At 47.0% G+C, this 22309-nt stretch overlaps 1 protein-coding gene across 1 annotated transcript in view; it reads right to left on the reverse strand.

The window, feature by feature from the left end:
- Positions 1-9625: 9625 nt before the first annotated feature.
- The window catches only part of LOC104676893 (PRAME family member 20-like), an 83322-nt gene continuing 70638 nt past the window's right edge, over positions 9626-22309 (reverse strand). The window contains 4 exon segments of the mRNA XM_010381768.2: positions 9626-9762; positions 9765-10270; positions 12651-13274; positions 13634-13933. Of these exon segments, the coding sequence (XP_010380070.2) occupies positions 9728-9762; positions 9765-10270; positions 12651-13274; positions 13634-13929 (1461 nt within the window). The 5' untranslated portion in view covers positions 13930-13933 and the 3' untranslated portion in view covers positions 9626-9727.

Consider the following 22309-nt stretch of genomic DNA (forward strand, 5'->3'; position numbering starts at 1 on the left):
CCTTCGGCTTCGGCGGGTCGGCGTTCTTAGGTTCCGTGGCTCGCGGATTCCGGGAGCACCCCAGGAAGCGGCACTTCCACGCCGCGGACCGCAGGGGTCCCCAAGCCCTGCACCCGGATTCTTCCCCTCGACGGAGAGACAATCACGACAATTATCATTACAATGATTATGAAAACTGGCTTGAAAACATCTTTGCTGTTAATAATTAAAATAATAAAAATGTACCGATGTGTGTATGGCAAGTTCTTTCGATGCTGTAAAAAAATCTGTGGAATGAATGAATGATCTGTGTAAAACATCTGGAAGACGAATTCTAAAATTAAGTTATTTATTTATTTATTTATTTATTTATTTTGAGACAGAGTTTTACTCTTGTTGCCCAAGCTGGAGTGCAGTGGTGTGATCTCGGCTCACTGCAACCTCCGCCTCCCGGGTTCAAGCAATTCGCCTGCCTCAGCCTCCTAAGTAGCTGGGATTACAGGTGCACACCACCACGCCCTGCTAATTTATATGTGTGTATATATATCTCTGTGTGTGTGTGTGTATGTATATGTGTATATATATGTATGTATATGTGTGTGTATATATCTCTGTGTGTGTGTGCATGTATATGTGTATATATATGTATGTATATGTGTGTGTATATATATCTGTGTGTGTGTGTGTATGTATATGTGTATATATATGTATGTATGTGTGTGTGTATATATATATATACATGTATTTTTTTTTTTTTTTGAGGCGGAGTCTCGCTCTGTTGCCCAGGCTGGAGGGCACTTGTGTGATCTCGGCTCACTGCAACCTCCGCCTCCCGGGTTCAAGCAATTCGCCTGCCTCAGCCTCCTAAGTAGCTGGGATTACAGGCACATGCCACAACGCCCTGCTAATTTATGTGTGTGTGTGTATGTATATATATATATATATATATTTTTTTTTTTTTTTGAGGCGGAGTCTCGCTCTGTCGCCCAGGCTGGAGTGCAGTGGCCAGATCTCAGCTCACTGCAAGCTCCGCCTCCCGGGTTTACGCCATTCTCCTGCCTCAGCCTCACGAGTAGCTGGGACTACGGGCGCCCGCCACCTCGCCCGGCTAGTTTTTGTATTTTTAGTAGAGACGGGGTTTCACCGTGTTAGCCAGGATGGTCTCGATCTCCTGACCTCGTGATCCGCCTGTCTCGGCCTCCCAAAGTGCTGGGATTACAGGCTTGAGCCACCGCGCCCGGCCGTGTGTGTGTATATATATATGTGTGTGTGTGTGTATGTGTATGTGTGTGTGTATGTGTATGTGTGTGTGTGTGTATATATATATTTTTTTGAGGCGGAGTCTGGCTCTGTTGCCCAGGCTGGAGTGCAGTAGTGCAATCTTGGCTCACTGCAACCTGCCTCATGGGTTCAAGCAAGGATCCCGCCTAAGCCTCCTGAGTAGCTGGGACTACAGGCGTGCACCACCACGCCCGGCTAACTTTTTATATTTTTTTCAGTATAGATGGGGCTTCACCGTGTTAACCAGGATGGTCTCAATCTCCTGACCTCGTGATCTGCCCACCTTGGCCTCCCAAAGGTTTTTATATTTTTAGTAGAGACGGGGTTTCACCATGTTAGCCAGGCTAGTCTTGAACTCCTGACCTTAGGCGGTCCGCCTGCCTCCGCCTCCCAAAATGCTGGGATTACAGGTGTGACCCTTCATGCTCAGCCAAGTAATTTATTTGTTAGAGCATTAGGATTATGGAAGGTTTAAAATAATTTTCATGATCTTATTTTAAATAACACACACACATTTCCCTTGCTCCCTGTAGATTTTCCCAACCTGCCTTTTTTTTTTTTTTTTTTTTTAAGATAGGGTCTCACTCTGTCGCCCAGGCTGGAGCACAGTAGTGAGATCACAGCTCGCTGCAGCCTCAACCTCCTGGGGGTAAGGCAATGCTCCCACCTCAGCCTCCCCAGTAGCTGGGATCACAGGTGCCGGCCACCAGGCCCAGCCAACTTTTTTTTGGTAGAGATGGGGTCTAGGGGGAGGGTCTCACTATGTTGCCCAGATTGGTCTCAAACTCCCTGGCCTCAAGTGATCCTCCTGCCTTGGCCTCCCAAAGTGCTGGGATTACAGGGGTGAGCCATCGTCCCAGGCCCCAACCTGCCTTTATTGGAATGATCTGTGTAAAATATATCTGGAAGATGAATTCTAAAATTATGTATTTATTTAATTTATTTTGATAAATAATAAGTAGCCCAGATAAAGGCTCTGAAAAAAGAAAAATTCTATAGGCAAAATTAAGGTTTGGAAATGTCATAAATTATGAGTCACGGTGAGACTTAACTGTCTTTTTTTTTTTTTTTTTTTTTTTGAGACAAAGTCTGGCTCTGTCGCCTAGGCTGGAGTGCAGCGGCACGATCTCGGCTCACTACAACCTCTGCCTCCCGGGTTCACACCATTCTCCTGCCTCAGCCTCCCGAGTAACTGGGACTACAGGCGCCCGCCACCACGCCCGGCTAATTTTTTGTATTTTTAGTAGAAATGGGGTTTCACCGTGTTTGCCAAGATGGTCTCGATCTCCCGACCTTGTGATCCGCCCGCCTTGGCCTCCCAAAGTGCTGGGATTACAGGCGTGAGCCACCGCGCCCGGCCGAGACTTAACTTTCAGAGCAGAGCTCTTGATGCCAAACCCACACCTTGGTAGATTCTCCGTCTCCAAAATGGCAACTCCATCTTCCTGGTTGCTCAGCACAGAACCTGGGAGCATCCTGGACCACCTGCAAATCCTGCCATTGCTGTCTTTACAATACAGATGTTCCTCAACTTCAGATGGAACTACATCCACATAAACCCATCTTAAGTTGAAAATATTGTGAATTGAAAGTATGTTTTTGACTTCCGGTATTTTCAACTTACCATGGGCTTACCCAGATGTAGCCCCATCATGAGTCAAGAAGTGTGCAGAACATGTATTGGTTTTGCAGTTGAAAAATCCTGTAGGTGGAAACTGTCCTAAATCGCAGACTGTCTGTAAATCGGAGATCCCTTCAAGTCTCCCTGCCTCCCTGCCACCACCCTGATCTGAGCTCCTCCTCTTCTTCCAGGTCTCTAACTTGCCGCCCTGCAGTGTGTTCTCCACTTACCAGCCAGGGCTAAGATTGGCTCTGTTGGGTGCTACCAGTTGGCTGAAAGAGAAACCCAGAGGCCCTCAGCTCATTCTATCAATCCAGTTCCAGGGTTCATTCTGTGGAGCTGGAGGAAGAACCTGAGGCCTGGGCCAGCAGGAGGCGCTGAGTGGTCAGCTCTGAAGGCCTGGGTGTCAGGAAGCATTCTTGGTCAGAGCAGAGAAACTGCAGGTGCCTTGTGCTTTCTTCCCGGAGAGCCCCGCAGCCAACCCTCCACCAGAGCTTTGGGTCAGACTTTCTCATGGACCCTTAGGTTGACAAATGACCCAGATTCGAGGAACCCTTCGACTTGAAGGTGTCTCCCTAGTGGGACTCCCCTCAGCCCCAGCTCCACTCTGACCAGGGAGGTGGTGGCCTAGGATTGACTCAGCGGGAGGGGCCTTTCTTCTTTCCCCATGGCTGGGGAGAAACTGTGACTCCCCTAAAGGGCAGCGGCAGACTTGCATGCAGAGGCCTCCTCTAAGGAGTGTGGAGAGGCCATAAGAGAAACTCAGGTGCCCTGACCCCACCATGGAACTTCAGGAAGCAGAAACCTGGGGTGTTTCCACCATGGTCTTGACTTTTCTCCTCTTCCTCACCCTCCTCACTTACTGGGCAGGTGCCTGGTTATGGTGGATGGGATAACTGAGGGCTCCTGGGCCTCTCTTCTCTCTGGTTTGGCATAGGCTGGTCCATGATTTTGGTAATACTGTTAATAGTTAATGTCATGAAGTGCTTACTTACTCTGTTCTAGGCACTGTTCTGTTACGGACACATTTAATCCTCATTACAACACTAGAAATTAGATATTATTATCCTTATATTACACATAAAGAAGTAGGACATATAGGCCAGGCGTGGTGGCTCACGCCTCTAATCCCAGCACTTTGGGAGGCTGAGGCGGGCAGATCACCTGAGATCGGGAGTTCGAGACCGGCCTGACCAACATGGAGAAACTCCGTCTTTACTAAAACTACAAAAAATTAGCTGGGCATGGTGGCGCACATCTGTAGTAGTCCCAGCTACTCGGGAGGCTGAGGCAGGAGAATCGCTTGAACCCAGCAGGCAGAGATTGCAGTGAGCTAAGATCGTGCCATTGCGCTCCAGTCTGGGCAACAAGAGCAAAACTCCATCTCAAAAAAAAAAAAAAAAAAAAAAAAAAGAAAGAAAAGAAAGAAGCAGGACACAAAGATGGAAGCGGCAGAGCAACCTAGTTCCAGAAGTTACTTTAAAAAATTTTTTTTGACAGGGTCTCACTCTGTTGCCCAAAGTGCTGGGATTTATAGGCATGAGCTACCACGCACAGCCTTAAAGATTACTTTCTTTTTTTTTTTTGAGAGGAGTCTTGCTCTGTTGCCAGGCTGGAGTGCAGGGACGGGATCTTGGCTCACTGCAACCTCCACCCCCCAGGTTCAAGTGATCCTCCTGCCTCAGCCTCTCGAGTAGTTGGGACTACAGGTGCATACCACCATGCCCAGCTATTTCTTTGTGTGTGTGTGTATTTTTAGTAGAGACAGGTTTCACCGTGTTGGCCAGGATGGTCTCGATTTCTTGACCTTGTCATCCACCTGCCTTGGCCTCCCAAAGTGCTGGCATTATAGGCATGAGCCACCACGCCTGGCCAAGATTACTTTTTGAAGTTTGAAAAGGGCAATGAAATCTGAGGAACAGGACATTGACTGGCTGCATGCTGAGGCCATCCTTCTCCCGTCTGGGAGAGGGACTTCTGTCACTGTGCTGTCCCCAGAAGTGGGTGGAGCTTAAAAAGTCACAGAAGCCTAAGTGATTTGCAGGGTATGTGGAGAAAGAGCTCTTGGCAGCCTCTCCTGTGACCTGAACTCAACATGTCTTTTTTTTTCCCTTTGAGACCGAGTCTCGCTCTGTCGCCCAGGCTGGAATGCAATGGCACTATCTCGGCTCACTGCAACCTCCGCCTGCCGGGTTCAAGCAATTCTCCTGCCTCAGCCTCCTGAGTAGCTGGGACTACAGGTGTGCGCCACCACGCCTGGTTATTTTTTTTTATTTTTAGTAGACATGGGGTTTCACCATCTTGGCCAGGCTGGTCTCGAACTCCTGACCTCATGATCCGCCCACCTCGGCTTCCCAAAGTGCTGGGATTACAGGCGTGAGCCACCGCGCCCGACATCAACATGTCTTTATACTCCTTTCTTCACAAAAGAAACAACTGAAGAACAACCAGAAGGTGCCAGCATATTCTGTGAACACCAGCAAAAAACCTACATAAATAAATGATGGCAAAAGCAAATTATTTACACAGGAGAAACTACCTCCCTGCCTCTCCTAAAATATCGAAGGATATCATAGTGATAAACACAAAGCCAATATCCATAATAAATTTTATTTTGCCCAGTGAAATAAAAGGCAAGTCAGATTACTGTTGGAATGATGAGTGGTGTTAATTTCAATTCTTTATAATATTTTCTTATTTTAAGAAGAAATACTTGTAGTGGTAATTTTGGAATATGACTAAATGAACGTGCCTTTCATGTGGAAGAATAAACAAACAAGAATATTGGGCCAGGCACGATGGCTCATGCCTGTAATCCCAGCACTTTCGGAGGCCAAGGTGAGGGGATCACTTGAGGTCAGGAGTTTGAGACCAGCCTAACATAGTGAGACCCCGTCTACAAAAAATAAAAAAAAATTAGCTGGGCATGGCGGCACATGCTACTCAGGAGGTTGAAGTGAGAGGGTGGCTTGTTCCCAGGAGGTTGAGGCTGCAGTAAGCTATGATTGCACCACTGCACGCCAGCCTGGATGACAGAGTGAGACCTTGCCTTAAAAAAAAAAAAAAAAAAAAAAGGCCAGGCGCGGTGGCTGAAGCCTGTAATCCCAGCACTTTGGGAGGCCGAGACGGGCGGATCACGAGGTCAGGAGATCGAGACCATCCTGGCTAACATGGTGAAACCCCGTCTCTACTAAAAATACAAAAAACTAGCCGGGCGAGGTGGCGGCACCTGTAGTCCCAGCTACCCGGGAGGCTGAGGCAGGAGAATGGCGTGAACCCGGGAGGCGGAGCTTGCAGTGAACTGAGAACCGGCCACAGCACTCCAGCCTGGGTGACAGAGCGAGACTCTGTCTCAAAAACAAAACAAAACAAAACAAAACAAAAGTCAAGGAGGATGAGGAGAGAATGGGGAGATAAAAATGTTACCAGCTAGTACAAAGCCACAAGAGCCCAAGACAGGCCCATGAGATAAATGGAAATGAGAGAAAGAACATCTCTGAGAGTTCACCACAATAACCATGCTGGAAAACATCTATCCACTCATATCTTCCTTTATTCTCATACTCATCCAATATTTTTTGGGTACCTACTGATTGCCAGGCATTGTGGATGTGAGGGTGAATGAAACAGAAAAAAAGTCTGCTCTCTTGGGCCTTATTTTCTAGTTATTTGTGATAATTATCTTGGAAAATGTATATAAAACACAAGGCACAGTGTATGACAGTCAACAAAGTAGTGGCCACCACTACTTTGATAATCATGTTGGTTTCATGTTTGTAATGACCAACAGTTAGGGGTTAACTGAAAGACCCATACACATATCCATTACTCAAATAACTTTCTATGTGCTCCAAGTTGACTTTGCCAAATAGTATGAGCAATACCCCTAATGCTGCAGGGTGCACAGTGTCTCTATAGTGATGGTGTGAGTAGTTTCCGGGGGTGCAGGTGCCACCTGCTTCCTTGGTTGTTTCTAGGGAGCTGGCACATGCTACCTTTGTGTGTGGAAGTGGCTGTGGTGCAGGCCGAGGCAGGAGGATGAGTTGGAAGCAGGGAATATCTGGGAAAGCAGTTCATCTGGCCCTGGCCCAGAGATCCCTACCCACCACAGTCCTGCTTCTACAGGGCAATAGCAGACAACCCATTCTTTTCCTCTAATCCTACTGAAATGTTTAGCTTTCTCCCTCCTTCCCTTCTTTTTCCACTCTCCCTCTTCTCTTTCCTGCATTTCCTCTCTTGACTGAGGCCTGCGTGGGGCTTGCTGGTGCACCTACTGCTTCTTCCTAGGGATCCCCTGGAGAGGATTGTCCACTCAACACCAAGATGGGGAAAGACTTATTGAAAAAGACCCACATGACCACCACTCTCCTGAAGATTTTCCAGGCATCATTTCCCTGAACCCTCCCACCAAGCCTCCCAGCCAGGTTCCTCTGACCACTCTACTTTGCTATGGGACCTCGGAAGAGTCCCTTCTTTTCCAAGAGGGTTTACTAGATGCCAGGCACTGTTCTCAGCATGTAACCCTTCTAAACGAGTAACTTATTCAACATACACGTAATGGCGTGAGGTAGGGACTATGATTAACTTTGTGATTCAAAATTCTTAAATTCATAGATGAAGAAACTGAGCCACGAAATAGTGGATGCAAACCACAGTCAGCTCTCCTAACCCTGACTCAGAGGCTGTTTTGTCCCTCAGCCTGGACTGCAGGAAAGCTTCAAGCAAGCTCTCAAGTGGGTGCAGGAGGAGGAAGGTCTTATGATCTTGGGGAAATTTGGTACAGATACTTCCAGGAGCAAGCATCCTCCAGTATCTGACTAAAGAGCAATACTGACTCAGGCAAGGAGAAAGTGAGTGGGCAGAGTAAGGAGGAAAGCAAGTCTGAGGTCATGGCAGCACCTGTGCCCTGACACTGCTGGAAAGACATGTCACCAGAAGGTACCTACAGGATGCAATGGGATTTCATTCATCCAATCTGATCTTACACTCTGATAGTGACATGTGGAACAGCTACAGTTACATGCCTGCATGGCTACATCGTAGAAAGGCACATTGTGTGGATCAGAGGCTATTAGCCAGTCAGGGTTTGGGGAAGCATCTGATTTTTTTCAGCAGAGTAAGTAACGGCACAGTGCATCGAGCCCCCAGTGCATTTCTCTGTATCTCAATCTTCCTCTATTTGTGCTTTTCTGTTCCTCTGCCTGGAGGTTTTGCCTCCATTCAGGTCTCTGCTCTAAAACAGACCTTGTGTGTACTTTATCCCAAACAGTTCCCTTTCCACCCCTCAGCAGTGGGCCCCACTCCTTCTGTCTCGCCCTTTCCCAACCTGAAAACGTGCCATTTACCTGCCAGCTTGCTTATCTGCATGGAGCCCATGCTCCACTAGGGTAGGGACTTTGAGTTATTTCTGCTGCATCCTCTGCCCTTGCAAAAGTACCTGTCACCTGGGAGGCACTTAGCAAGTACTTGTTACCTAAATGGACAATGTGAAAAATCACCATGCTCCATTCTCAGGCCACACTGCTGGAGATGACTGTATGGCTTCTGGGCTAGCCCTCTGAGCGTGATGCGGTACACAGAGGAAGGTGGGTGCACAAGGACCGTGCCGTTGTGTAGGAATCCTATGAGGAATCTGCTGGGCACTATCACAACCTGGAGTCAGGGTAGTTCGGGAGGCACTGAGGTTGCTGCGAGATGGCTCATGAGAGCAGGCAAGCTCCCTCGCCTGGATGGAAGAAGGACTCAGCAAGCGAGGCACTGAGGACCCTTCCACTAAGTAAGGCTTTCTTACTCATCTCTGGTTCCAGGAGTTACATAGGTGGAACCAGGATGCCTACAACAGAGCTCCAGCAAGGACAGGAAATAAACAGAAAGTGACAAGAGGGCTAGCAGAATGGACTGAAGCCTGTTCTGTAAACCTCTCCCACCCAGCAGTAATTCTCTGGTTTTCCCTGGGCCTGTGTGTCAGTTTGGTCCAGGCCTTTCTATGCAGCCCCTACACATATCTTGGTCACTCATAAGTTCCCCTGTGTCTGTCTTCTGTGTCCATCTACATCAGCCTTGACTGTATTCCACCTACATGGTGCTGGGGGCCTGGGCCTGTGAACCTCTGACCCGTCCTCTCCTGCCAGGCTCAGGCCCAGTTCTCAGCCGCTGTTGTTGGCGGGCCCCTCCCAGGGTGCCTGACTCCAGATCTCTGCCACACATTGAGGACTGGACTCAAAGGTCTCCTCTCTGAGGTACCTTCCCTGACCTGCTTTAGCAGCCATTCCTGATTCTTCTGACTTTGCCCTGTTGTAGGGACTTCCTAAATTGCTGCGACCCATGCTCTCCATGTATGCCCGGTCTGAGGACAGCAGCACCTGGCCCCAGCACATGCTCGATGGTGATCAGCTGACTGATGGCCGCGTGCTCTGGGTTTGGTGCCAGGCACGTCTTTCCTTTCAGTCTCCCAACAGCCCCCAGAGGTGTTCAGACTCCAGCATACAGCTCATGTCCAAAGGTGGGGAAGTCAGCTAAGGACCCACTTCATTCTATCCAGAAGCATAAGACAAAGAGAAACTGAATGAGTGGCCAGAAGAGGGAGTGTTTGCCGGGGAGGGCTGGACCTCTGGGGTCTCTGGTGACCTGGCGGTAGGGCTACCTGGATAATGTGTGGCTGGATAATGAACAGGTGAAACAGGCCAGGCTTTGCACTGGGAAAGGGGAGCAAGGGGAATGAAGAAAGCGCCAGACAGTTCCCATGGAAGTTTATTTTATGTTCCTTGCAAACAACATGTGGCCCCAGCTGTGATTCCAGCTGCCCTCTCTGACTTCTGTTCTCTGAGCCTGGCTTCTGCTCTTCATTCAAACTGCACCAGCTGCATAAGCAAGGGCAGCGGGGGGCTCCACTGCATGTCAGCCCGCTGCATGGCCTGCAGCTGCTTCTGTATCTCAGCCTGCAACTGGCACAGCTTGTCCTTGTTCACGGGACCCCAGGAGAGGCCATGCAGGTACATGCAGCAGTCGACTGGGATAGGATAGAGTACCTGCTTCAGCTCCATCAGCCCCGTTGTGTGCTCCAGCAGGCTCAAGAGGCAGGCACTGGAGATGGGGTTGTCGGAGAGGCTCAGGGAACTGAGGTGGGAGCAGCGGCACAGGGCAGGCAGGAGGGCATTGAGGTGGGCATCCTTCAGCCGGCAGTGGTTCAGGTCTAAGTGCTGCAGCGTCCTTGAGACCTCCCTCAGCAGAGTCCCCAAGGGCCTAGGGATCATGTAGGACAGGTTGTTGCCACTCAGATCCAGCTTCTTCAGGCAAGTGGTATGAGGGCTCTGGGACAAGTAGGTGATGTCAGTGTCGAGAAGCCTGCAGTAGCAGATCTCCAGGGAATGCAGTGGAACCCACAGACAGCTGAGGAGAGAAGGGTGGCTATGTGAGGGCAGGGCCCAGGACCCCCGCCCAAAACACCTACTTGTCCATGAGGAGGCCAGTCCTATGGCCACCCCCTCATCAGGGAAGCCATTTACCAGCAGAGTCAGAAGCATGTCCTTTGGTGTCCCAAGGCCTGGCTCTCAACAGACCTACCAGGTCCTCCACGAACCCCTCCAACTCTAAGTTTCTCTTTGGTGAAAGGGAGACTCACATTATCCATACCCAATATGACTGCTGAGAGGAGCCACTTGAAAGAGCTTATCTGATGAGAAGCAACCATAGGCTGAGCCCATTATTCCTCAGGTTTGAGTTTGGGGAAGCTGCTGCTCAGGCTTCCGTTTAAGCCAGGGCCGGGGGTCCTGAATGCCCTATCTGGAAATTTCTAGGAGACGTGCACAGAGTTGATACTGATTGTCCTTCAGAGCTCTGCACCCACCTGTCTGGGGCAGTATGAGCTCAGAAGGAGAGGCCTAACCTGTGCTGTCTCAGGATCTTTTCTTGGGAACCAGTGTAACATTCAGCAGTGCCTGAAAAGGTTTGCTGAGTAAATAAACATTATTAGGACAGGCGCAATGGCTCACACCTGTAATCCCAGCACTTTGGGGAGCCAAAGTGGGTGGATCACCTGAGGTCTGGAGTTCAAGACCAGTCTGGCCAACATGGTGAAACCCCATCTCTACTAAAAATGCAAAAATTAGCCAGGCGTGGTGGCCCATGCCTGTAATCCTAGCTATTTGGGAGGCTGAGACAGGAGAATCACTTGAACCGGGGAGATGGAGATGACGGTAAGCCGAGATCATGCCACTGCACTCCAGCCTGGGTGACAGAGACTCTGTCTCAAAAAAAAAAAATTTAAAAATTAAATGAAATACATGGAAGCCCACTGTTTTGGACTAAGCTCCTGCACTAGACCTCAAAAGACCAGAGCAAACCAGAATGTAGTCACTTGTGCTAAGTGCCAGGTAATCAAACTGAACTTTGAAACTCGTCAGTTTTCCAAAAAACAGGAGATTCACACCAACTAATCAGAAGTGGCCCAGGATGATAAGGAAGTGCCCTCTGTTTTAACCCTATAAGGAAAGTAACTGTCAACTGACCAATCTGCTTTTTGTTTTGGCTTTTTCCATCACTTTTCTGCTTATAAAGCCAGTCTCTTCTGCTCAGCTCATCAGAGCTCTTATTCTATTTTATAGAATGGGAGGCTGTCCCAATTTGTGAATCACAAACCTAAGCCAATTAGAAGGCCAGGCGTGGAGGCTCATGCCTGTAATGTCAGTGCTTTGGGAGGCTGAGGTGGGAGGATCGCTTGAGGCCAGGAGCTCAAGACCAGCCTGGGCAGCAAAGCAAGACCTTGTCTGTACAAAAAAGTTTTTAACAAATTCGCAAGGTGTAGTGGTGTGCATCTGTAGTCTTAGCCACTTAGGAGGCTGAGACGGGAGGGTAGCTTGAGCACAGGAGTCTGAGGCTGCGTGAGACGTAATTGTGCCACTGCACTCTAGCCTAGGTGACAAAACGACCCCCTGTCTCTAAAGAGAAAAAAAGCCAATTAGATCTTTAAATTAAATTTGTTGTAATTTTTTTTGAGACAGGGTCTCGCTGTGTTGCCCAAGCTGGAGTGCAGTGGTGCAATCATGGCTCATTACAGCCTCAAACTCCTAGGCTCAAGCAATCCTTCTGCCTTGGCCTCCTGAGTAGCTGGGACGAAAGGTGCACTACCATGCCCAACTAATTTTTGTTTTTGTTTTTGTTTTGTTTTTGAGATGGAGTCTTGCTCTGTTGCCCAAGCTGGAGTGCAGTGGCACGATCTTGGCTCACTATAACCTCCACCTCCTGGGTTCAAGAGATTCTCCTGCCTCAGCCACCCAAGGAGCTGGGATTACTGGCACATGCCATCATGTCTGGCTAATTTGTGTATTTTTAGTAGAGATGGGGTTTCACCATGTTGGCCAGGCTGGTCTCAAACTCTTAACCTCAAGTGATCCACCTGCCTCTGCCTCCCAAAGTGCTGAGATTACAGGCATGAGCCACCGTGCTTGGCCTTAATTTTTGTGTATTTATTTGTAGAAATGTGGTCTCACTTTGTTGCCCAGGCTGGTTTCCAACTCTGGCCTCAAGCAAGCTTCCCACTTCAGCCTCCCAAAGTGGATTTTATTTTTATAGCAACATGCATCTTTCCCCATCAAATATGTTTCCAAAGCAGATCCCAGCCATCAACTGCATCTGAACCCTGGGTTCCCAGGCTGTACCCACAATTCCATGAGCATCTAAGAATGGGCCCCATTTCCTGTCTTGTTCCCCTGTCCTGACCTCACTTGGGAGTATTCAGGAACTCCTTGGATGCCCCTGTCCACCCATTCACCTGAGTACATAATGTAGGTTGCCTGAGAGGTAGGAGTAAGACAGGTGCAGCTTCTGGAGGTGGCCCAGCCTGGTGAGCTGTGAGAGGAAGTAGCTGGAGGGCCGCTCGCCCCGTGAGGAGAAGGCCCAGTTGTAGTAGATGAGTTTGAGGCTGCGCAGGTTGAAGATCCTTCCCAGCTGTGTTGCAGATAGGTTTGGATCTGACAATGCCCAGAACCAGTCAAACCAGTCAAACACCTCCAGCTCCTGGATGAAATCCAGCTTGAGTGTCTTCAGGATCCCCAGCAGACTGTGGAAGGGCATCTCCTCAATGTGCAACTTCCTACAGCAGAGATGCAGGGCCCCGTGGCTCTGTTCCACTTTCGTCAGGAGGCTGGAGAGGAACTTATCTAACTTGAAGGGGCCTCGTAAGAAAAGATCAATGTGTATTTCCACTGCTTCCCATGGCTGCTTTGGTCCTTTTTTCATATTCTCTGTTGGCTTGGGCCTGGCCGCGGCCTGGGGCATCTCTGCCTTGACTGTTGATGGTAACCAAAATGGGAACTTGGCCAAGGCTTCAGAAGCCCCTTTACTGTGGACTTGCTCAGAGTCCAGGGTGAAATCCAGCATCCTCAGTTCTGACTTCCTGTGGGGAGACGGGCGTGATGAGATGCTGGGGAGCCCAGGTAAGATGAGTGGCAGCAGTCCTGGGCCGCTCCCCAGACCCCAGTACCAGCCCGCCTAGCCTCTCCTCTCCAATGGGCTTTTCGTCCCTCACTCAGGCTCCTTGCCAGCCCCTATTCCTCATACAGCTCATACCACCACCCCTAGAAGGTAAAAAGCCCTCTCCTTAAAGCCTTGTAGCTGTACCATCAACCACTTAACTTACAAACATATAGTTTCCCCACTTGTCCCCCTAGCCGATTTAACGCTCCCCTCCCCTGGATCTCAGCTCCCCCTCCCTCCGGCTCTGAGCTGAGGTCTTGCTCCCAGCATCCCCCTTACCTGGGACAAGCCCTGTGGGCAGAAAAGGCCTCCAGCCCATCCACCACAGCTTGCAGGCTGTCTTGGTTGGGCCACTGCACTATCAGAGAGCCCAGACGGAGAAAGGGGAAGGGCCAGGCCTGCACCAAGGCCTTCAGAGCCTTTCTGTGCCCCTTGGCAAATGCAGCAGTGAGTAGTGGCGGGAAAAGGTTCACCGTGAGCTGTTCCAACACCAGTAGAACTGAAGCCTCATTGCTCAGCAGGCTATGGGCTGCAAGTTCCAAGAGCCTGAGAGGTGCTGGGTGGTTCACCTCCATGGACCTGGAGCAGAAGAAGGTAGAAATCCTCAGAAGACTAATGGCTCACCATTGCTCCCAGGCCAACATGGGAGATGCAAGCCTTTCGCATCTATCACAGAACCAAATGCTGGCTCCTCCCTCCATTCAGGACCAAAACCCCAACATTCAGGTCTTGTAAGCCTGAGACCCTGAAGCCCTCAGGCCCTGGGGACATGGGATCCAGAACCTCAGGGGTTTAGATCTATTCCTTGCCAGGCTGGAGGGGCTTTGAATTGACCCACACTTTCCTCTTCTGCCTTCACCATTAAGATCATGAACACATAACTAAGGACACTGTCCCCAAACTCCCCATCAATTCTCCTAAATCGTATGTAGATTCTGAGCCGTTCTCATCACTTCCAGTTTTACCAAGCCATTATCTCTTGCCCCCATTACTGCAGTCGTCTTCTAACTTGTCTCTCTGCTTCTGTCCTTGTGCGCCCTGTGGTCAAACTCAGATCATGACACTCGTTTGCTCAAAACTCTAGTGGCTTCATTTTCACTGTGAATACAATCCACCCTGCAGCTGCCCCTCAGAGTCTAGCATCCGAGTATCTCAGGGTCCACCTCCTGTCACTCCCCTCACTATTCACTCTGCACCAGCAACCTACACTGGACTCCATTTCTCTCCTCAAACACCAGCAACGCCCTGCTTCAGGGCCTTTGCGCTTCCTGTTTCCTCTGCCTAGAAGTGTCTTCTCCCAAATATCCTCATGGCTGGCCCCCTTACTTCATTCAGGTTTCTGCTAAAATTTCACCCTGAGAGGTCTTCCCCGACCACCCAAGTAGAATAGCACTCCCATCCCTTAATTGCAGCTTTACCTTTCCTAACCTGATTTACAGCGCTTCTTATATCACCCCTTTTCTGTTTCTGTCTCTCTTACACACACACATACACACACACACGCACATGCACACACATAAATGCACACAGTCGCATATTATCTGTCTCCTCTCTGCTAAATTATAAGCTCCATGAAAAGAGGGGCTGTGTCTGCTTTCATTACTGCTATAGTTTGAGTGATAAACATAGTTCCTGACATACACCAGACAAGTAGTATATATTTTAAATGCATTTCAAGAGCAAATTTGCACAACAGACGCTTACCACAATGCCACTGATGGAGTTGAGGGTTATATGGAATGGAGGATATTTTTTTTCTATGCTCTCACAGAGCATCAGGTTCAGGTTAGTTATGGATTCTTTCAACTGCCCAAATGCCTCCTTTTTTCTGTCCAGTGAAATGCGGGAGTGTAGACCCATCCCATCACTTTCCACAGTCCACCACAGAGCAGGGCTTTGTGTAAGGAGGGGGAAGTTCTAGACCTGCACTGTCTGATGCGGGAGCCCCAAGCCACATGTGGTTACCGAGTACTTGAAATGTGGCCAGTGTGACTAAAGGACTGAATTTTAAATTAAATCAAATTCTAATTAATTACAATCTAAATAGTTTCACGTAGCTAGATGCTACACTTTTGGACGGCAGAGTTCTAGAATCTATGCTAGTCGGAGACACAAAACATTCATTTACAGTCTCACAAGCTATGAAATCCATTTGCATGAGGCCACTATGGCCTTGGCAATAAACTGGGCGAGGACAAAGGACAGTATAAGAAAGGACAATTATTGGCCAATCATACATTGGAAGCTACCTAGCAAAGGCTTAAATACTAGCAAATCAAATCAAAGGCCTGACACATTAAATCTATAAATTGATTGAGCAAGAATGGTTGTTAGGTTTATTAATTATTAATGTCAATGCATTTGGGAAAATCAAAGAAGAAACAGAAGGGAAGCTTCTGAACCTGATACTTAGTAGTGGTGTTTTATAAACATTGCTTTTTTTTTTTTTTTTTTTGAGACAGAGTCTTGCTCTGTCACCTAGGCTGGAGTGCAGTGGCGCAATCGTGGCTCACTGCAAGCTCCGCCTCCTGGGTTCATGCCATTCTCCTGCCCCAGTCTCCCGAGTAGCTGGGACTACAGTCGCCTGCCACCACGCCCAGCTAATTTTTTTGTATTTTTAGTAGAGACAGGGTTTCACTGCATTAGCCAGGATGGTCTTGATCTCCTGACCTTGTGATCTGCCTGCCTCGGCCTCCCAAAGTGCTGGGATTACAGGTGTGAGCCACTGTGCCCAGCCAACATTGCTTTAAAAGTTAGAAACAAGATGAAGATGGTGTGGCCACCATGAGAGTGTGCCCTGCACCTCCAACTCAGGAAATGCACCTGAGCAAGGGCCTCACCCACTGCCCTTAGGAATCCCTGGTAGCCTTAAGGCCCAAGTCACACCACCACATGCTGCTCACCAACAATGACTGGGGACAGATCAGTTCCTGGGAGACAATGTGACAGACTAGTTCCTGGGAGACACTACTCCTGTGACAACCACCTTTGGCTTGAGGACTCCCTTATGGCTTTGCCAAATCTTCCTGAGTGCACATGTTTCCACACAACCTTCCCTCCAGCTCTGCTTCACCAAACACAGCGATGCAGGTCTGTGGGGTCTCCACGCCTTCCCCGCTCACTCCTCAATGCCCCTTATAGGGAGCTCCCCTAGTAAAATCCTTGGATGTTTTTCCGTCTTGGTATCTGCTTCTAGCAGGACTTTGATGGAGTTCAGGATGTGCCTTCCCAAAATACAGCAACTTAACATACTGAATATTTTAAGCTGAAGGAATTTGAGAAACAGCATGGGCAGGCAGGATTTTCTGACCTTCCCCTGTAGTGGGTATAAGACCCTCCTGTGAGAGGCGCTCCCCCTATACCAGAAGGAAAGGCATATCCTTATTTCCAAAGACGAAGGCTTGCCAAGAGGGATCTGAACACATAGGCCCGCTGTTTCGCCACTTTATTAAACTTGGCTCATACTCTCATACTCCTTTTGTCTTATCATATTTCTCCATGACTAATCAAAAAATTGTTTTCTCTCTCTCTATAAACATACATATATACATATATATAATATGTGTGTGTGTGTGTGTGTGTGTGAGAGAGAGAGAGAGAGAGAGTGAGAGGAGCTGTATCATGGGTAATTTTGTTGATGTTTGAATTAGAAACAAGCATGCACATTATCAACATTGTTTGGGAAAGTTGTAGCCAGTGCAATAAGACACATAACAGTGGGACTGTCTATGGCAATAAAAAGAGGCAAATAATTATGTACATAGTGTAGAAAAAAATGGTGTTGTGGCTCAGAATGTCACCCCGAAATACGGCACTTAGAAGGTCTCTCTCTGACTTTTCCCTGCCTTTCTGTGTGAGAGCTAGTCATAAAGGAATTCTCTGACCTTCCTCTCCTGAAAGTAGGTCGTTAGACCCCCATGTGACAGGTGTCCTGTCCTATACCAGGAGGAAAGAAATGCTACACAGAGGGGCCAAGAAGAATCTGAACAAACAGGCCTTGTTAAGTTCTCCCCAGCTTATTACCATTAGACCACAGGCTTTTTGTCCAATCATACTTGTACATGACTGTCCACCCTTCATCAAACCTAAGCATAGATATATACAGATAGTCAGGTGCAGTGGCATGCACCTGTAGTCCCACTTACTTGGGAGGCTGAGGCAGGAGGACTGCTTGAGCCCAGGAATTCAAGGCCAGTCTGGGCAATATAGTAAGACCACAGTCTCTAAAAAAAAAAAATTAAATTAAAAACTAAAGTTCTCCTTGGGTCTTTGAGTCTTCATTTCTGAAGGTTCCTGTTCACGTAAAACTTTGATAAATTTGTTCCAGTGTCCTCTTGTTAATCTGCCTTTTAGAAATAGGAGTATCAGCAAAGACCCTTGAGATGGGTGAGGAAAAGCTATGATTTTTTCTCCTCTACAATGGAAAGCAATGGATCCTCTGTAATGTACCCTTCTGGGTTATCAGATTTGAGCCCTGTTCATTATCTTTGAGCTATTTTGTAACTTTATAAGTTGTAGGTAACTGATAGACATATAAATTCTGTCTGGTCTGGTAAGGATTTTCCCCTAACTTCTACCTGTGGAAAATTTTGTCTCCATCTGAAATTCATCTCAACATCCCTTCATGTCATAGAGATGTGTGCTGGCTTAACTCTTCTTTAACAGCTGCCTGGTACTTCACATTATATGAGCAAAATAAATTCTTTAATACATGTTCATTTTTATATCTGCATAAAGTCACAATTCTACTTTTCTGAAAATTATCTTTTAACCATTGAAAGCTAAAAAGGGGCCGGGCGCGGTGGCTCAAGCCTGTAATCCCAGCACTTTGGGAGGCCGAGACAGGCGGATCACGAGGTCAGGAGATCGAGACCATCCTGGCTAACATGGTGAAACCCCATCTCTACTAAAAATACAAAAACTAGCCGGGCGAAGTGGCGGGCGCCTGTAGTCCCAGCTACTCGGGAGGCTGAGGCAGGAGAATGGCGTAAACTCGGGAGGCGGAGCTTGCAGTGAGCTGAGATCTGGCCACTGCACTCCAGTCCGGGCGACAGAGCGAGACTCCGCCTCAAAAAAAAAAAAAAAAAAAAAAAAAAAAAAAAAAAAAAAATTAATGTAATGGAGTAAAAATAATAAATGGAAAGACATGTAAATGGATGAAGAGAGCAAATATTGAAAATACATAAATATTATAATTAGGACATTTTAAATAATGTCTAATTATAACTTTAGAAGAAACAACAAAATAAAAACTAAGAGAAGACTATTGGAGAGATACTAATGTGAAATTAATTCAAACTGGCTGGGCATGGTGGCTCACGCCTGTAATCCCACCACTTTGGGAGGCTGACGTGGGTGGATCACCTGAGGTCAGGAGTTTGAGACCAGTCTGGCCAACATGGTGAAACCCTGTCTCTACTAAATATACAAAAAAAAAATTAGCCAGGTGTGGTGGTGCACGCCTGTAATCCCAGCTACTCGAGAGGCTGAGGCAGGAGAATCACTTGAACCCAGGAGGCGGAGGTTACAGTGAGCCAAGATCAGGCCACTGCATTCCGTCTGGGCAAGAGAGTGAGACTCTGTCTCAAAGAAAAAAAAAAAAAAGTTCCAACTTAAAGTTATTGGAACTTGAAATTATTCTGAGCCTTGAGAGAAATGTGGCTATGTGGCCTGAGTCATGTAATATGCAGTTGCGACTTCTACTTCTCTGATTATAGATCAACTTTCTTCCTTATTCTTGTACTACAGAAAATTAGGAAGACCAAATGGCACCAGATATAAGACCCCTTCAGATCACTACCTCTTCTCAGGGAGTAACAAAGTAATCTTTCTTGGAATATAGCATTCTATCATCAACCAAATCACTGTAAGGAATGCACTGGTTTTGTATGGAAAACTCTGTAATCCTGCTAAAATTTCTCTGTCTCTGCCTATATAAGTGAAACCTTAACTTCACTGCTTTGGAACTTCGCTGACCCTGTTCATCTGGAGTGAGTGTTTCCTGGGTGGCTATACTCAAGCTTTGTGTGCAAATAAACTCTGTATTTAATCATGTATTCCGATCTCACTATTTAACATTAACACTAATATTACCACATGTTTACATAAAACAATATTATGTTGACCTGAGAACAGAAATCAATCCATGAAAACACACAGAGCAAGCTCTTCCAAGAGCTCATAGAATTATTGAAAGATCTGATTTTCATTATCCACAGAGCCTGACCACAGATAGCTTAGGCAAAAAGAGGAGCTTTCTGGGAGAGGATTCCATTGTAGCTTACCTAACTGAAGAAAGCTGTCTAACAAAGTCAAGGCTTTGGCAGCAGGAGACCCTGTCTACTCTCTGCTCCCTATCCTTAGAGCTCTGCCACAAACCCAGCAGCAAAAAACCCTCCAGGATGGTTCCCTGTCTCTGTCTTCTCTCGCTAAATGTCAAATGGTTTTGAGAAGGATAGATTTGTAAGATGCACCACCTAGGAAAGAAAAAAAACTCCTGCCAATAAAACTGAAACCTATGAAGGTAAGATCCATACTGATTTTTCTGAGATTTCAATCTCTGGCACATCCATAATGAACAATGAATGGGACTCCTTGGTTGGTGAATGAATAGTGCTAAAAGGTGGAGTACAGTGTTACAGTGAGAAGATAATTTTTTGGCCAATAAACATATAAAAAGACATTCAATATTACTAATTAGGGAGACACGAATCAAAAGTACAATGAGATATTACCTCACATCCATTAGGATGGCTACTATCAAAAAAACAAAACAGAAAAAAATGTGTTGGTGAAGATACAGCAACATTGCAACCCTTGTACAATGCTGGGAATGTAGAATAGTGGAACTCCTGGGAAAACAGTACGGTGGTTCCCCAAAAAACTAAAATTAGATCCAGCAATTTCAATTCTAGGAATATACCCAAAAGGACTAAAAGCAAGGTCTTGAAGATGTATTTGTACACCCATGTTCACAGCAGCATTATTCACAACAGCCAAAATGTGGAAGCAACACAAATGTCCACCAGCGGATGAATGGATAAACAAAACGTGATATATAAATACAATGGGATATTATTCAGCCTTAAAAAGGAGGAAAATTCTGACACACGCTACAATACATATGGACCTTGAGAACATTAGGCTGAGTGAAATAAGCCAGTCACAAAAGGACAAATACTGTAGGATCCCACTTGTATTTCCAGATTAAGATAATTTTAAACGGAAGACATTTTGAGACACAGCAGATGCAGAAAGAAGCCATTTCAGAGCTTCCCTTATCTGGCTAAAGGTAGAGCCTTCTAAGAATGAAGTTGTCATAAAGCCTCTCTTTAGGAGAGCTTCACTCCCAGACAGGGCCACTTGCAATGGGATGAGAAATTGTATAAGAACACACTATCATCAAGTGTCATACCTTCCATTTATTCCCCTAAAAGGCCATTTGTCTTTCCCATGGAAACTCTCCCCTCACCCTTTCCCCTATAAAGATGGTGTACAAATCCCTATCTCTAGTTCTTCAGGGAGCTTCTCATTTAAATGCTGCCCCACACACATGTAAAGAAATCTTGTCTTTTCTCCTGTTAATCTGTCTATTGTTTGGTTACTTTTTCCCCTTGTTAATCTGTTAATTTGCTCATTTGCAGCTCCCACACACCACTGGACCTGAGCTGGCAGAGGAAAAGCTTTCCCTCCCGCACAGTTATATAAGATATCTAGAGTGGTCAAATTCATAAAGACAGTAAGAATAGAGGTTTCCAGGAGCTTGGGTGGGGGAGAAATGACACAAGACATGGACCCCCTCTTAGCGGCCTGGAAGCTCCCAAACATAAAAAATTTTAAAACTCTTGAGTTCCTCCAAAGGAAATTCTAGATATCTAGCTAGTCCTAAAAAATAAATAAGTTACTTGGGGCTGGGTATGGTGACTCATGCCCGTAATCCCAGCACTTTGGGAGGCTGAGGCAGACAGATCACTTGAGACCAGGAGTTTGAGACCAGCCTGGCCAACATGGTGAAATCCCGTCTCTACTAAGTGGTGCATGCCTGTAGTCCCAGCTACCCAGGAGGCAGAGGCATGGCAATCGCTGGAACCCAGGAGGTGGAGGATGCAGTGAGCCAAGATTGCGCCACTACTCTCCAGCCTGGGTGACAAAGCAAAACTCCCTCTCAAAAAACAAATACATAAAAATAAATAAATAAGTAACTTGATAAACAAAATGTATCATGTTTTGCAGGTTCTTATTTAAAAAAAAAGAGAATAGTAGCCTAAAATAATTGCCAAGGAAATTAGATCCAAAGATGTTCGATTTTCCTATAAAAATGCAAAATAACATCTTAACATATATCTCTGAGTTGTCTTTCAGAAGCCCGGACCCTTACCAAATGCAACTGCTGGCTCATGGACCCTTGATAAGAGAGTTGAGGATTGGACTCTGACCACCATTCTTTGTTCTAAATTTCTTCCTGAGGGGGCTGGGTGTACTGGCTCACAGCTGTAATCCCAGCACTTTGGGAAGCCGAGGTGGGTGGATCATCTGAGGTCAGGAGTTTGAGACCAGCCTGGGCAACATGGCAAAACCCTATCTCTATAAAAAAATACAAAAATTAGCCGGGCCTGGTGGCATGTGTCTGTAGTTCCAGCTTCTTGGGAGGCTGAGGTGCAAGGATTGCTTGAGCCTGGGAGGTGAGGGTTGCAGTGGGCCAAGATTATACCACTCCACTCCAGCCTGGGCAACAGAGTGAGAGCCAAGATTGTAACACTCCACTCCAGAGTGCACCATTCCACTCCAGAGCCTGGGCAAAATCAATAAACAAACACATTTTAAAGATGTTATTTAATCGGTTAATGAGGAAACTGAGAAGGTGTTAAAATCATTTCTAGGGAGAATCCAAAATAAGATCCAGAATATTGAAATGAATCTGCAAATGGAGGTAAAATTGGCTTCCAGTAGGCAGAG

Source organism: Rhinopithecus roxellana, chromosome 13 (assembly GCF_007565055.1).
Source record: "Rhinopithecus roxellana isolate Shanxi Qingling chromosome 13, ASM756505v1, whole genome shotgun sequence".
Classification (NCBI taxonomy): domain Eukaryota; kingdom Metazoa; phylum Chordata; class Mammalia; order Primates; family Cercopithecidae; genus Rhinopithecus; species Rhinopithecus roxellana.